General features: G+C 37.8%; 2 protein-coding genes across 5 annotated transcripts in view; one reads left to right on the forward strand and one right to left on the reverse strand.

Annotated features, from left to right (window-relative positions):
* Positions 1 to 16,151, forward strand: part of nfic (nuclear factor I/C) — a 48,737-nt gene that overhangs the window by 24,245 nt on the left and 8,341 nt on the right. For 2 of the 4 annotated variants that reach the window (XM_018701873.2, XM_018701871.2), the window contains exons 5-11: positions 4,058 to 4,132; positions 5,026 to 5,100; positions 5,676 to 5,808; positions 7,070 to 7,191; positions 9,101 to 9,214; positions 9,304 to 9,461; positions 10,758 to 10,941. In XM_018701873.2, coding sequence (XP_018557389.1) covers positions 4,058 to 4,132; positions 5,026 to 5,100; positions 5,676 to 5,808; positions 7,070 to 7,191; positions 9,101 to 9,214; positions 9,304 to 9,461; positions 10,758 to 10,941 — 861 coding nt within the window. Of the gene's footprint in view, positions 1 to 4,057; positions 4,133 to 5,025; positions 5,101 to 5,675; positions 5,809 to 7,069; positions 7,192 to 9,100; positions 9,215 to 9,303; positions 9,462 to 10,369; positions 10,460 to 10,757; positions 10,942 to 13,637; positions 13,727 to 16,151 lie in introns of those variants that run through there. The other 2 variants (XM_018701872.2, XM_018701874.2) reach the window with 2 other exon arrangements.
* Positions 1 to 16,151, reverse strand: part of ahsg1 (alpha-2-HS-glycoprotein 1) — a 76,658-nt gene that overhangs the window by 16,527 nt on the left and 43,980 nt on the right. The gene's annotated exons all lie outside the window — the stretch shown is intronic.

The following is a 16,151-nucleotide window of genomic DNA, read 5'->3' on the forward strand; positions in this document are numbered from 1 at the left end:
GAGCAAGTGGTCTCCATTGATAAAGAGACAGTTCAGCAAATTTTGCATGAAAATTTGAAGATGACAAAAGTGTGAGCCAAAGTCGTCCCAAAACTTCTGACTCCTGATCAAAAGGAAAAGCAGTTTCTGGACCCTAAAACAAGTCCCAGTGCTTGATCACCCTCCCTGTTCACCTGATCCAGCACCATGTGACTTTTTCCTTTTTCCTAAGATCAAATCTGTTCTCAAAGGAACACGTTCTGAGTCTGTGTCAGAAGTTAAGAAAAGAACCACAGAGTTTCTGAGACAACTGAAGAAGACCTACTGCACTGCTTTGATCAGTGGAAGGACCTGAATGCAGCACTGTGTTGATGCAGAAGAGGAGTTTGTTGAAGGAGAAAGACACTGAAAAATGTTAAGTTCAATAAAATTGAATGACAGCATTAGTCTGGTTATTTAATAGCCATACCTCGTACAATGTATTTTTATACAGAAGTTACATTTTGACTTGACAAGTGGTTCTAGAAGATTCTCATAGGGCTGTGGTTGTTTTTAAATCAGAGCTGCCCTAAGTGACACAGGTTGTCTGAGAACTTATGAACTGAATTCTTCTTTCTCATTGATCAGTTGAAGCCATTTGTATTAATACGTTTAATGCAACTACAAGTTGAGTACAAAGACAGCTGAGAGAAAAAAGCGTTCACATCAGGCTTTTAAATTGTGGCTTTGGGAGCTGTAAGCGGATCATTCACTAACACCATGAGGCAGGACAGAACAGCACCAGTGATTAAAGACACCAGTGGCACCAGGTCTCCTCAACAGTAAATAAAATATCAATTGACTGTAGAATAAACAATCAGCAGCCAGCCAGGGGAACAGAAGAGGTTTCGCAGCAGGATCTGTTGAAGGTTAGCTCTGACTCACAGTGGTATCATAATGTCAGGGCTGTGGTTTTAATATTATGGTTGCAGAGACAGTTGTAACTCAGCAACACACTCTCAAGGAATGCTTTAAAAGGATATGATGCTATTTCTTCTGGGTCATACTGTTTCCAAGAGCACCACTGCACTAAACTCAAAAAGTGCATGCTATCAGTAATCTTTGTTTGTTATTATAAAGCATTGGTTGTATTGATAGAGCATGTCAATAAAGTGAATCAACTACTTGACCTAAATGTACATTGGAGACATTGTTGGATTGTATGTCCCCATAAATTGACTGCAAGTTTGCTGTGAACCAAAGGCCTATTGATTGGTTCTAGTTTTGAAAGTGTATTCAGGCACATTCCATGAACACTTGCAGTACTAATTCTGTATTTGTATTTAATCAATATTTCAGTGGTGGAACGCAGTAAACCTAATGCCCATCTCATGACAGTCTGCACTTATTGTGGTACCAGGATTGGCAAATGTGACTTTCCTGCAGTTGTAAGATTGGATGGTAGTTAGACTTGTTTTTCATACTCTTGATACTTGCAACTACAGGTTTTTTTTGCAATTGCTGCCACTTTTTAAAAAAATTACTAAGATAGCTCTTTTCACATAGTCAGCACAACAGCAGTTAATGTGGACTTACTGTGGATTACTTTTCATTACTCTGACACAAAATACATTTAATGACCACCTTTCAAAATTCATGAACGGTTTCACACTCAAAAACATCCACCACCAAAACTCTGTGTCCATTTCACATGTTGTTACTGTACATACTGTTTTCCGATAAAGTTAAGTTCTAAATCTAGTATATATTTTCAGTCCTTCAAAACTTCAATGAAAGACTCGGAAAGGGGGCTGAATTAAAAACGTTTTATAATTGTATGGGACAATGTGGTGTGTCACTGTCATCTTCCAGTCACCAAGTGCTTCACAGCCCATCCCAGGATGGTGTCATTTTTCTTTCCAGCTCCCTCACATTCATTAACCAGAGGAATTATTTTCCTTACGGAGGTGGAACATTTATGACCACCAGCCACATGATCAAATATCTCCCTTTGACAAAATGAATGTTGAGTGTCTGGACATATCTGCAGAGGACTGCCAGAGATGAATCAGGCTGCAATGAGATTCTTTCCTGGCTGTATTTCAGGAGGACACAAAGTGTAATGTGGATGAGAGCTTGTGACCAGATGCAGAAGTACTGTTGTATACATGGACCATACATATAGTGAATATACATAGTTTTGTATTTCATCAGTGGAATTACTTTATGTTCATTTTGTACCCTTTAAAAAGCCTACTGAGACATCTGATTCATTTCTGTGACATACTGCAAGGTAGCACAATCCATGCAAAAATCAGTGCCGTTTTTTCTTGTTATGGAATCTTGGTTTATGCCAGCATTTTTTTCAATTTGTAACCCACATCTCCCTCTGCTACTTTATTACACTAGTGTACTGCAGCTTGACACAACAGTTAATCTCACATCTGAAAGGTACTACTAGAAAACACTTTACACAGAGCTCAGGAACAGCTCTTGTACTAGAACACTGCCAATAAGAAAACTCTGTCACTCAGAGCACAGCAACCCTAAAAACACTATTTATTTAACACTTTTCATTTATTTGGCATGAACTAGCGGGACTTCTTTACTGCATGGGTTGTTGTTACCTTACAATATATGTGACAAAAATCAATCAGCAATGCTGCAATATGCCATATCTTTCCACATCTGTAATTGTAAGTGCACAAAATGAAACTAAATTAATGAAACATAAAACCATACACATTTAGTATACATTTTTGTGTGGATTAACTACAGATATAGAAATACAATAGTACTGGTCAACCCTGTCTCATCAAGTTCTCATCATTATCATGCCTCATGTTCTCTCTTGCAATACACCTGTAAAAGAATGTTTTTGAATGGTTGATCCATGGCAATCCTTTATACAGAACCTGGAGGATATGAATACCAGACAGTGTCAGATAAGATTTCTAAATGCCCAAAACGCCTGTGATCCATTCAACAGCATTGCCTTTATTTGCTGCACTACCTTTCCGTAACCATTAAGTGACTGCTGCTATTGATTGATTGATTAGCTGCTCTCTGTCTGTGCCATGGGGGGACTTTATGGTTTTTGAGATTTTGGACTTGAACTGGACACTCTTCCTTTTGTGCACATCCAAGAGCACAGTCCACCTACATACTATAAATAATATAGTATTTTAACCTATATCTCTCAGGATTTAAAAAAAAAAAAACTTAGATTAAATGAAATTTCTGGTTGTTTTTATAGTATTATCCATCATTTCTATTAGTTATGATAACATTGGACTCACCAAAGGAGTAGTTATGATCTGAAATACAAGCTGTCAGATGAGCAGAGGTCTAATCAGCCTGAATAAGTGGATGTAATCAGTGATCATTGTTGAATCCTAATTGTGTTGTCAAACCTATAGGCATCACACAACAGGATGCTTTAAAATGTTCGTGGCTTGAGTTTGAGCAATATGTCACATTTGTCAAGTGACTTCCTCAGCCAAGTGTAAAAGTCACTTTTAAGACCAACTCTCAAGTGATGACAACTGATTATATTGTCTACTTATACAGGCAACAGCCAGCCAGAGATCTAGAATGATCCCACATTTGCCATATTGTTTATTCGGCAAGAACATATACAGTTTTATTTTAAGTTGATTTTATTGGGTGCACAATACTTACGATATTAGATTAAATTAACATAGACATTTAGATATTTGTGGTTTAAATGAAAAAACAAAAAGTGAAATAAAGAAAATGGTACAACATTACATCAAATGTTTAAATGCAATTTATACTGCTTCAGCAATTCTATTATTATTATTATTATTATCATTATTATTATTAGATAGAAAACAGAGGCGTGCTTGGCTCTGAATCTGAACTGTAGTCATCTAGGTCTATAGTCATCTACCTCTGGAGCTCTCTTAAGTTTAAATTTTTGATTGTGAGTAGGAGTTATATTGAAGGATTTTTACTTTATTTTTCACTTGAGTCTTTAGCAGTTTGATAAATCTTGCAAGTCTTCTTCACCTTCCCTTACTTGTTTTTATCTATCCTGACTTTTCATTTCCCTATCTATCTTTTTCTCTCTCTCCAGAGGCAGAGCAGAGCAGCAGTCCCAGTCGTACAGGAGTGGGTTCTGATCAGGAGGACAGTCGAACCACGACTATGGGTACTGTAACTGTACTGTAGATGTTGCATTACAAAGGAAAATCCATTCATTTTTCAGTCTGTGTAACCTGAATATTTAATGTGATGCACTTTGTCACAAAATATTTTGTATACTTACATTTGCATAATGTTCATATTTCTTGTCTGTGTAGAAGTGAATTAATTTAGTGACTGTTAATTGTCTTTGTTCTGATCAGTTTGTCCAATATTATAAATATTGTAAATATTTATATATAACTATTGCATAAATGTTGTAATTTTTTATAGAATATAAATATACATATTTATATTATATTATATAAATATTGTAAATATTTATATTGGTGAGAGGTATACCTGTATGGATTGCCAGTCCGTCACAGGGCCAACATATACAGACAAACAACCACTCACACTGTCATTCACACCTATGGCCAATTTAGAGTCACCAATTAACCTAACACGCATGTCTTTGGACTGTGGGAGGAAGCTGGGGTACCTGGAGAGAACCCACACAAGTACAGGGAGAACATGCAAACTCCCCCGGACTCACACTGGGGCTTGAACCTTCTTGCTTGAGGCGACAGTGCTAACCACTGTACCACTGTGCCGCCCCACGCACATAATAACAGAAATAAAGAAAAAATGAAAAGAAAACATAGAGGGAAAGTAAGCCATCAAAAGCATCCAATTTTCAAAATTCCTCATACCTCACACAGGGATAATGTATACAAGCACAACTAAAAGCATGAGCCATTGTATGAGCTATATAGTCGCAAACCACTGATCAGGTGAATGAACATCTAATTACATAGAATGAGTAAGCATCTGAATTAACTGACATTAATAGTAATTAACTATTACTGCTCTAGACTCACGTGCACAGACTATATAACTGCTGTTGTGTTTCTACAGATGGTCCAGAGTTCCAGGAGAGTTTTGTGACATCAGGAGTTTTCAGTGTCACTGAGCTGGTCCAGGTCTCAAGAAGTAAGCCTTGTGCATCAGATGACACATCACATTTTATTGTGGCGAGGTTGAGTCCCAAGTCCTAAACATCTCTTTACATCTGACTGTGATAATCCATCTATGACAAACACGCATTTTCGCTGTACACCTGACTGCTGTTAGTTTGATTCAAAGTATATATGTTGTCAGGATAATGAGAATTTGATTTGTTTCACAATTTTACAATATGTGAAAGAAAACACAATTAAACAGACAACAGATTTAGTCATGTCAGCCTAACTAGTTAGGATTTCTGACTAGTGTTAACGGCCAACCGAGGCAGATGGCCACCCAACCTGAGTCTGGCTCTGCTGGAGGTTTCTGCTTGTTCATGGTGGGAACTGTTGGGTCTCTCTTTGTAAATATAATATACAGTACAGTACAGTAAGTCTAGACCTGCTGTATATGAAAAGTGGCTTGAGATCATTTTTGTTGTGATTGCATGCTATATAATAAACTGACCTGACTTGACTTGTTTTGTGACATTTTGCATGGAGTTGGCTGAAAGATCAGTATGTAGATCATAAACTCAGTGTGTGTTCTCCCTGTATGTGTAGCTCCAGTAGTCACAGGAGTAGGACCTAGTTTCTCTGTGGGGGAGCTCCAGGGTCATCTGGCCTATGACCTCAACCAGTCTGTCAACCAGCCAGTTAGCCTCAGACGATCACTGGCCAGCACCTCATCCAGCGGGTAATTGTACCCAAACACACACATACACCCTGCAAACTGCTATACATGTGCAATACCCACCTTTCATTAACCCGTAACATCAGAAAGTCCAAAAAGTCCTGTTTTGTTAATCAGTCTTAACCTAATCTCAGTACTAAGCTCAACAATCAGTGAATCTGGCTATGGCTATCTCTGCAGATATGGAAGCTACTAAAGCTGTTGTTGTTGACTTGTGGCTGTGACTGTAGTTGTGACTGGCTGGCTACACTTTATAGCACATTAATACACCAAAAGCTCAGCCAACACAATGATGTCATCTCACTGTATCTGCACAATCCTGGCATATAGTTAGTGTTACACACATTAACTAATGTATCATTAAATATGTAATCATTAAAGCCTCAGGTATCACCAGAGCTACAATCATAACCATTATCACAGCATTGTTAACAGTTATAGCTATGCCATGAATATAGTCATAACCACAGCTACAACCACAAAGATAGCTACAGTCTGTCTAAGTAACAGCTGCAACAGCAGCCACTCATAACACAGAGAACTAACTAGTCTTAACTAGTACAGAGGGCACACCCACAGCCCATGGCTGAGTAAGTTCAGAACCAATGTATAATGTCCTCTGTGGGTCAGGAGGAATTTTGTCATCTGAGAAATCAGATCATTATCATCTTGGAGACCACACATTTATATCAAATTTTAATTACAAACTGACATTGCAAAGTTTGAAAGATGTTGGCACTCACCAGGCATGTGTTCAATGAAAGGATGCACACATATCCATCTATTCATTATCTATAGCAGTTATCCATAAGGGTCACAGGGGGGCTGGAGCCTATCTCTATGACACGGTAAGAGGCGGGATACACCCTGATGGACAGATGGGCATATATGGGATCTTCATATCCACATCCAGTTCTTTTTGGAGCCCTGACCCACACTAGGAATTAAGGATTTTTTGCCCCTGCTGCATCAGTTTTGACTATTGTTGTTTAAACCTGTCTTCCAGTCCACCATCTTTATGGAAATGTAGCATGAAAATGCTGAAGTACTTAAAATGAAATGCACTTCATGTTAAAGGAGGAGATTTATATATGGACAATGACCTCTGGAACATATACATTTAAATACTTTATTTTACTCTTTACCCTCTAGCCTTTTTCTTGTACTTGTACTAGTTGCTGAAGCACTTTTAGTCACTGACCCCAACAGTTTATAAAATACTCAAAAAGAACTTAAATGTCTGTGTCTGTATATGTGTCTGCAGGAGTAAACGTCATAAGTCTGGCTCTATGGAGGAGGAGGCTGACAGTCCAGGAGGGGAGTATTACCACTCACCTTCCTCTCCTGCCAGCAGCTCCAGGAACTGGACTGATGACATGGAAGGAGGTAACAGTATAAGAATAAGCCTAGTAGTGTCCACTATATGTACCAGGAGACACAGATAGCATGTATCACTAAAGCATAAGCATGACTGAATATGTTACTTAAATACTAAAACCATTATCTGCCAGCTTTGTTTAGCACATTCCCTATGGTAGATAAAGTTAAAGATAAAGAACAGCGAGTTCATTGTTATTTTTTTCCATACTCATGGACCATACCAGTGTCTGTTATACTTAAATTCCCCTGCCACTGGATCACCAGCACATGTATATAGATTACAACATTTATTAGAAGATGTACCTCAGTATGGGGAGTTGATAAACAATGTAAATCACAAAATTCAAAGCAGAAGTAGACACGCATCCTCCCATTTTGTTTCTTGAGTACCTTGAGTCAAACTACATAAAAACAGCCATCCTCCACCACTGATGAATTATGGTCAATGATGCTAGGGCAGTCAACAGAGTTAAATGATGTGGGGGCCCAGTGTACACAGCTCTGGACTGGCTCTGTCCAGAGGTAAAATAACAACACAGTAGATGTTTCATATTAGCTAAAAACTATATGTACTGTTTGTATCAGATCATATGTACAATAGCACACGTAACCTAACTGATCAACTTAAAGTTGTGGTGTCTCAGGCACATTACACCTTTTCAGTTTTTCGGCTTTATTAGCTGTCTCTGCACGCCACATCCCTTGTCTGTGTCGTGGTCAAGAAGGAGCTGAACCTGAATGTGTAACTTTTAATTTAAAGTCAATTTATCTTCTAGACCTCAATTATGGTCATGAGCTTAGCATAGTTCATTTTATACTATCAGTGCCAACCTGACTTGAACTTGACTAGTCAGGTTACTCTAACATTCTAACATTCTTGAGTATGGATGCATGGACAGGCTGTACTGAACTCAGCTGTTTTGCTGTGAAAACACTGCATTCATGGAATATATCACAACACAACGACACAACGACAGTGAAGTCATATAATGCTTAATAATGCATATAATGGATTATTAATGGACAGGTAGACACAAAGGCCTACAGTCAAACAGTCAGAAACCAGAGCCACTATCAATTTAAGACCAGCTCCCATCCGTACTTGTCACTTACACAGCATCCCACAGCACAACACACTGGCTGTGTGGAGTTTTTCCACCACACCACTTTACAAATTGGGCCAACACAAATTTTACAACCCAAAATTCACACCTGACTTTATAGTGTGTAGTCATGGTTGACCTGCTTTCAACACAGAGATGAGATGGGACAGCTGTATGGTGTTGTGGAGCCAGTGGTATAGTGATTAAGGCTTCCCATTTTCATGAGGAGGTCTGGAGTGTCAGCTTAATATGTACGCTCTTGCTGTGTAGCATAGAACTGTTTCAAAATGAATGCAACAAACTTCAATTTCTTCCATCAATACATATTTTTTGTTGTTGTTTTTTCTTTTTTTATCACTAGAAACATATTTTATTATCTATATTAATATTATTATGGGTATTGAATGTGGGTACTGGCCTGAAGCAAAAGTTTTTAGTTTGATATAATTACATTTTTAATTCTACTGTATGACATTTTGTTTCACAGTGGTAAACTGGCGACTACAGTTGCTCTTTAAACCAACAAGTTAACAAATGAAAGGGTTCCACACTTTTGGTGCTTACGCTAATAATACTAGTAAATGTCTGTCACAGTGGTGGGCTCAGGACACAGGAGATGGAACCAAGAGCAGAGACAGGAAGTAAAAGCACAAGAGACACACCAGGGAAGTTGCAACAAAATAAAACAGGAATTAACAAAACCATAGGAAACACAAGGGGAAGCTGAATACCAAAATAAAACCAAGAAACAAGAGTCACACTGGGGACAGGTCAACAGTGTCTGCATGTGTTTGTTTATGCATGCATTTTAGGTCTGTCTCCTCCAGTGAAGAAGGCAGAGCTGGACAGTCCGTCTCCCCAGGAAGACTCACCAAGACTGGGTTCTTTCACTCAGCACCACCGGCCTGTCATAGCTGTTCACAGTGGTCAGTAGCACACACACACACACACACAGACACACACACACACACACACACACATACACAATGTAATTTATTGTTTCTTTTCTGTCCAGGTCTGTCTCGGAGTACCCACCCCTCCTCATCTCTTCATTTCCCATCCTCTTCCTACTTCCCTCATGGAGCAATCCGCTATCCTCCTCACCTGGCCCAGGATCCCCTGAAAGATCTGGTCTCATTGGCCTGTGACCCTGCCAATCAGACTCCTAACTCAGTGAGTGCAACCAGATAGCTCTACGAAGAGTACAACACAGAGCTCCAAATACTGTTCCTTTCTTTGACTATTACTTTAGTTAGCTAACAGAGTTTTTCTCTACTCTAGTTATTTATTTCTTGCTCAGTAAAATGGAGAAATCTAATACTAGCCAGTTGCAGTGCCATAGTGCCAATGTGTACCATCTACAGACAAAGAAAGTAAAAGTGGCTAACAGTTTTGACAGAAGCTAAACCAGCACAATAAAAGAAAATTAACCATGTTGGTTTACCAAAATCTGTGTAAAGATTTTGATAATGAACTTAGAATGAATGAACCCATATTGAAACGATATGACATGTTAGTTATTTATAGGTAGGACAGGTAGTTTTGAATATATACTACCCGAAAAAGTTTCACAGAGACTCAAGACTTAGTCTTAGTCAGACTTAGTCAGTGTTTAACATTTACAGGGATCTGGAGTGGTGCAGGGATGATGTATTTTATAGTCCAACCTGGAAGTTATCATCTCCTTTGTTCCCTTGTTTGTGATACTTGCACATTTTGTTCAGAAAGATAATCTTCACAAATAATAATTATTAATAATATAATAATATAAAATGATAATTGCAATCTGCATTCTAACCACTAGATGCCAGTAAATCCCACACACTGGTCCTTTAATAAAGCTCAAACACAGATATTTGATAAAGCAAAAGAAATAACACATTCACTAGTCTATTAAAAACTGAAATTTTCTGCTTTGCAAAGAGCTGATTTGTATTTCTGTTTGAGTATTCTCTATCTGGACTGAAGCTAGTCTAGAGGTTAGTGTGGCACAAGAATGTGCACTGACTCTTCGAGGCAGTATCAAAATGTCTACACCTGCAGGTTTCCACCACTGCTGCTATCTCTTTACTTTCCTTCAGATGGTGCAGGTTGGCATTTATAGAACTAGTCTGATGAAGACTTAACCTCCCCCCTCGTGGAATCTGAAGTGAACGAGTGAGTTTGTTACAACTCAGTTCCATGAGGTTGTTTATAACTTTGTAAGTGACCATTTAGTGTTAATTTCAGTTGCATCTTTCTTTTTCTTACACAATGGACATGCACATTGTGATGCCACTTCCTGTGAGCCCCCATCCAGACATAATCATAGATTAAGTATCAGTGATAGAAAAATTGTTCTTTAGGCTTTAGCTTCAGAGAGTGAATACATTTAGAAAATGTTTAGGATATATACTGACCAGCTGCATAGTTAAAAGTATAGTCGCAGCTTTAGAATGAGTAAATTTGGTTATCTGGTTGTTTTTCCAGCTGAATGGCAGCAACCAGATTAAAGTGCCCAGTCACTACATCTCCTCTCAGATGTTGGCACCTCCGGGACCAGCACCCTCCCTGGCTCCTCCCCCATCCTCCCTTCCCAGGCCGACACTGCCAGCAGAGTCAAAGGCCACTACCACTTCCTCTGATGGGGGAGCAAACTCCCCCACATCACCCAGTAAGTGTTCAAATTGCTAACAGTCTTCTGTTGACAGTATTGATGTGTGGCATTACACATGATGTGTACATATATACACAACCTTCTGATAGAATGGAGTACTTTATCATTAATGGTCCTGCATTTGTTCATATCCAAGAACAATTAAATGTTGAGATGGAAGTACAGAAGTTAGATATCACTAAAGGTTTACTGGCGTAAATACTCCTGAGGGTATTCCAGACTGACAGTGGGCAGATTGTACAACTGCTGACATAGTTTATGCAATTTTACATAAAGTTGCATATGATCAACAAATCCCATAAAATACCCTCCCAACAATGAACTAATCCTGTCCAGCAAGTATTGTCTGTGTAGCTTGATAAAGTGTCCACTGACTACTACAAACGTAAAAGAGCCAGTGGACTAGGTGGCATGTTCTCTCATTATGATGACCAAGGCAACAAATAAGTGTTGCTACATCCCAGAGCTACTCTGCACAGATTTAAACTGCAGTTGTGAAGTGGTTTCAAAATAAAGTGTGCCTTTTATTAATTATCACAGCCACCAATTAAATGATAAATTTGTTGTGTGTAATTAATTGTATAATATAATGTAAGTTGTGTGTATTCAGCATGTAATATAGTGAGACAGCAGCTCATTACACAGGCAGCCTTTGGCCTGAGCCTCAGGCTGACTTTGGGCTACAAGTGAAATAGAGCTCAGTACAGTACAGTGGTGGTCTTGACTTAACCAAGTTTAGAAAATGTAAAAAAAATATGTTGTAATGTTGTAACCACAGTTCAACTACACATGAAAAAGGACTAATAAAATGATAATATTACAAATCGTTAGGATCATTACATTACTAATGCATAAGATGTCAAACAAATGTTATGGGAAACTTAAAAAGAGATGGAATAACATGCAGCCTATACCTATACCTAAATCAACTGAAATTCAGTATGAGTTTCAATCTCGTAAAATTTCCCTAACAACCTAGTCATCATTACAAATCACTTAGAACTTATCTCACCACACTTTTAGTTGTGACAAACAGATGCACAGTGACACACAGAGAGAGGGAAAGATACGGACAGAGTGGTTCTTATCAGGTCCAGCCCAGCACCTTATCAAGGAGCACACAGAAGTGGAGATGGTGTTAGAGGTGGTGAGGGTTGTACTGTGTTAATACATAAACACAAAGTACTCACTGTAACATCTGATCAAAAGACAGAACAGTGCAGTTGTAGCCTGTAATGATTTCACCAATCACTGACTGTGAAGTTAAAATAAAGTTTCATGACATTTCATGACATAACTCCCTCCATTCATTTGCTGTTACTAAATAATATGTTGATTTTAGCAATAAAATCCAAGTCTCAGATAATAAGAAAATAATTTTTAAACCTTTTGAGTGAGAAAGAAAAACACTGTTCCTTACATTCAACTTACTGACCCCGAAAACAACTGGGTTATAAAACAAGAATAAGATAAAAGACAGAATACAGAATTTTTCTTTAATAAGATCAAATCTTATTTTTTGCAGCAAAGAAATGATGTTCTATAATATAAATCTTTGTGTCTCATGGGGGTATATGTCATTAAAAAGGCAAAAGGGCAACTAACTATATTATGTCACGTAACTATTTTAAAGTTGATAATTTGACTTCTGAAGCAGCAGTTGACGAAGCAGCCTCACCTCTACGTCAGTTTAGTAGCTGTTCTGGAGCTTCTGATCTTACATTTGGTAAATGAGTTATTAAGTGGTTGTGGGACAAACAATCATGGATGATGTGGAAATCAGTAAAGTATTGATTTCACTTTCACATTATGTGAAAGGAGATACAAGTGTGTAGTAGGACTATAGGGCTGGTGTAAACCAGTTGGTTGATAGCATTCAGTGACTCCTGTAGGTTTGTATTTTTTTGGCTTGCTTTGCTGAATGCACTGCGATCCCTTTTCTGTGGTCTTGATTGGTAATTACTTTAAAAAAAAAAAACATATTTATGTTTTTCTAAGTTAAGTTTTTATTAGAGAGTTGCTGAGAAATGCTCTGATCCACCTTTTGGTTTCTATTTGCTAATTGGTGGTGGTGGTGGTGGTGGGGTGTCACTTTACCTTTAGTGCCTAAACCTTTTGCACAGTATTGTAGGTTGTCCTGCTCCATACATAAAATGGTGGTTACTGTTGTGTTTCTAATAGTAATTCTATTCAATCATGATCAAAAAGCACCCAGGCAATCCCTTAAAGTGCCTGGTACTTGCATTTGGTATCATTTCCAGGAACTGCTCCCCAAATAAGAGAACAGAGGAAACAGAAACAGGATGTTTAACAATGGATTCACATCACACTCTGTTTCATTAAGTTCCTGCAGTAGAAATGGGTAAAAAGTATCAGGTGTATGAAAGGTGTAAAGATAGCACTTGGCAAATTTACCAATTTCACAATCTGGAATACCTCTCAGGTCTATTTGGTGTCTTTTAGCGTAAATAAAACAACCACAGAGTCAGTGGAAAGATAAACATAAGTATCCAGTGTGAAGTGAGACAGAAAAATCAGTGAGTCCGTTTAGGGATGTTGATGTTGTTCTCTATTGTAGCTCCTCTGTGATATGGATAGATTCTGTAAAAAGTGCTGCCTCATGCAGCTTTACAAGTGACATGGAATTTTGAGAGACATTGCAGGACTGATGTTGTTAACAAACAAACCCTCAGCATACTCAGCCCCTGGGACCCCCCCTGCCAATCGCTCTTCCTTTGTTGGAGTCACCCCTCGAGACCCAGGTGGACTCTACCAAGCCCAGGTTAGTATGGTTTATTTGAAATTGTCAAATTCAGTTTAGGGAGGATTCAGATAACCATACAAACCCCAAATTATTCAACATACAAGAGCCAACAGGGTCTGTTAAGAAAACAAAACAGTTCCAACTAACTCACGGTGGTATAGCCGCCTGTGAGACTTCTACCACCAATACAAGAAAGGTGAATAATATTTGGTTTGTGGTTCTCAAAGCCTTGATTATTATACAATATTTTCACACATAACCTCAATTAAAGTCAACTGTTGCATTTCAAATTTGGTTTTTACCTTAGGATGACTGATTATGATTTGATGTCTCCACTTTGTAAGCTGCTCTTTCGTCCATGTTTTGTTTTCTTCTAAAAGTTAAATTTCTGAACTCATCCATGGGAGAGTATGCCACCTCTTTTGCTGCCACTCTCTATGGTCTAAATACTCCCTCAATGACCGAATATGACTGAATCTGTTAAATAAGATCTAAATTGTATCTGACAATAAACCATTGGTTGGCAAACAGTGAATATTAACAGAGACAATCAGCGATTGGCAGCTTTAGTCTAGAGTTGTCTCAGTAGTCTGGGCCATGAAAACACTGTATCAGTCAGGGAGCTGAAAGGTAGGTAAGTGTGTTAGTAAATAGAAGGTGGCAGGGTTGTCACCATAATAACATTTCAACCTCGATACAGACACCAAGAAAAATACTTGATACTATTTTCTGTACCACAGGGACAAAAATGACCAAAATTAATAGCAAAAGCATTAATAATATTCAATAATACTAATAATACTAATACTGATACATAATGATAATAATAAAGACTAGAACAATATAAATAATAACATCAATGAAAACACTATTTAAGTTGTCTGAGGTAGTGCAAAAAAAAAAAAAAAAAATTAAAATAACACAGTCACATAACTGTAAGGTATACAGTATATATGACAAAACACTTTAAGATATTTTTAGATAGATAAATAAAAATATGTAAATACAAACAAGACATACAAGAAATGACAACAATAGTTTTTAAGTTGTCTGAGAGGTTAGGTTGTCCATACAAATGTCCTCAGCTACAGCCCTGTTTAGCTTTCTGGAGACTTGGCGTTATATTGTCTTTGCTGATCGAATGGAGCTGGTAGGGAAATCTGTTTATTTGCTGGTCGACTTCTCTCACCTCCAGTCTGAGAAACAGAACACTTCTCAGACACAAATAATTGTGTCATCTGGTTTAATTAGCACTGTCTATTAATGTTACAGATGGGCAGGACTGATAACACTTGCTGTCAAGCTCTCACATTAATGTTATCATTATTAGCTGCAGCCGCTACCTTGCTAACTTAACAGATGGTAAACGGCTAACATTAACAAGTGTGCCAGGCAGGTTAACATTAATGATAATGATACTTAAGTGCTGTTGAAATGGGTGCTTTGCTGACCTCTCAAAAGTCCATATAAATGCCTGCTGTCTGCAGCGGTGCTGTGTGAAGCTGTGTGAGAACGAATAAATGAATATCTAATCTGACACTAATCTTTAGTGTCGATGCACACACACACTGCATACAGTATGTTCTGGTGTTACTGCACTGCAGTTCCACTGCGTGAGAGACAGCTCCGCTAATACTACTGAGCCAGGAGTCACAACTAAATACAGGGGAGATAAGTTCTTATTAGGCCATAAGGAATATTTTAAGTGGCATGTTGCACATTCAGTGAAAACTGACCCCAGAATTACTTTGTGCTGAACACTGTCAGAATATTGTTGTTTATAGGTTCATTGCATGCAGTTTCAGTTACAGTCCAATGAATGGTAGCACAATGACATAAACTAGTATACATGCATAGACCTGTAATTAACTTGTAGGGTAAAAAACATGAATAAAATATTTAGTTTTCTAGATAAACTGCCACCGTAGACTCACCGACACGCTTGGAGAGGGAGAGTTTAAGAGACATGTATTCAGTTGGCTGCAATTAGCGTTCTCACCGCTAGATACCACTAACTCTTACACAGCGCTCCTTTAAATAGAACCTTTATTTATAAAAATAATTCCACATCATTTACATATGCTTTGGTAGGGATTTGAATTGTTTATAAATATAAATACTCTAATAAAATATACTACATGTTTGTAATTAATTAATCAAATTTTAAAATGTTCACCAATGTATTCATTAAATGGTTTTGTATATACATTTTCTTTTATGTTTTTTGTGTATACAAATTGTGTGCAATATTCTGAGGATTAAAGTTTTAAAAAATATATATATCAGAATTTTCACAGTATATTTAGAAAGCTGTCTAGACATGCATTAATTAACGTTTAGACATGCGATGATGAATAATTCAAAATGGTCAAAAAAGTCTTGTACCTTGAAAGAAATGCAGACTGAGGTTATACATCATCTTACCGAAATCTGATTCATTTCT

Source organism: Lates calcarifer, linkage group LG17 (assembly GCF_001640805.2).
Source record: "Lates calcarifer isolate ASB-BC8 linkage group LG17, TLL_Latcal_v3, whole genome shotgun sequence".
NCBI lineage: Eukaryota > Metazoa > Chordata > Actinopteri > Centropomidae > Lates > Lates calcarifer.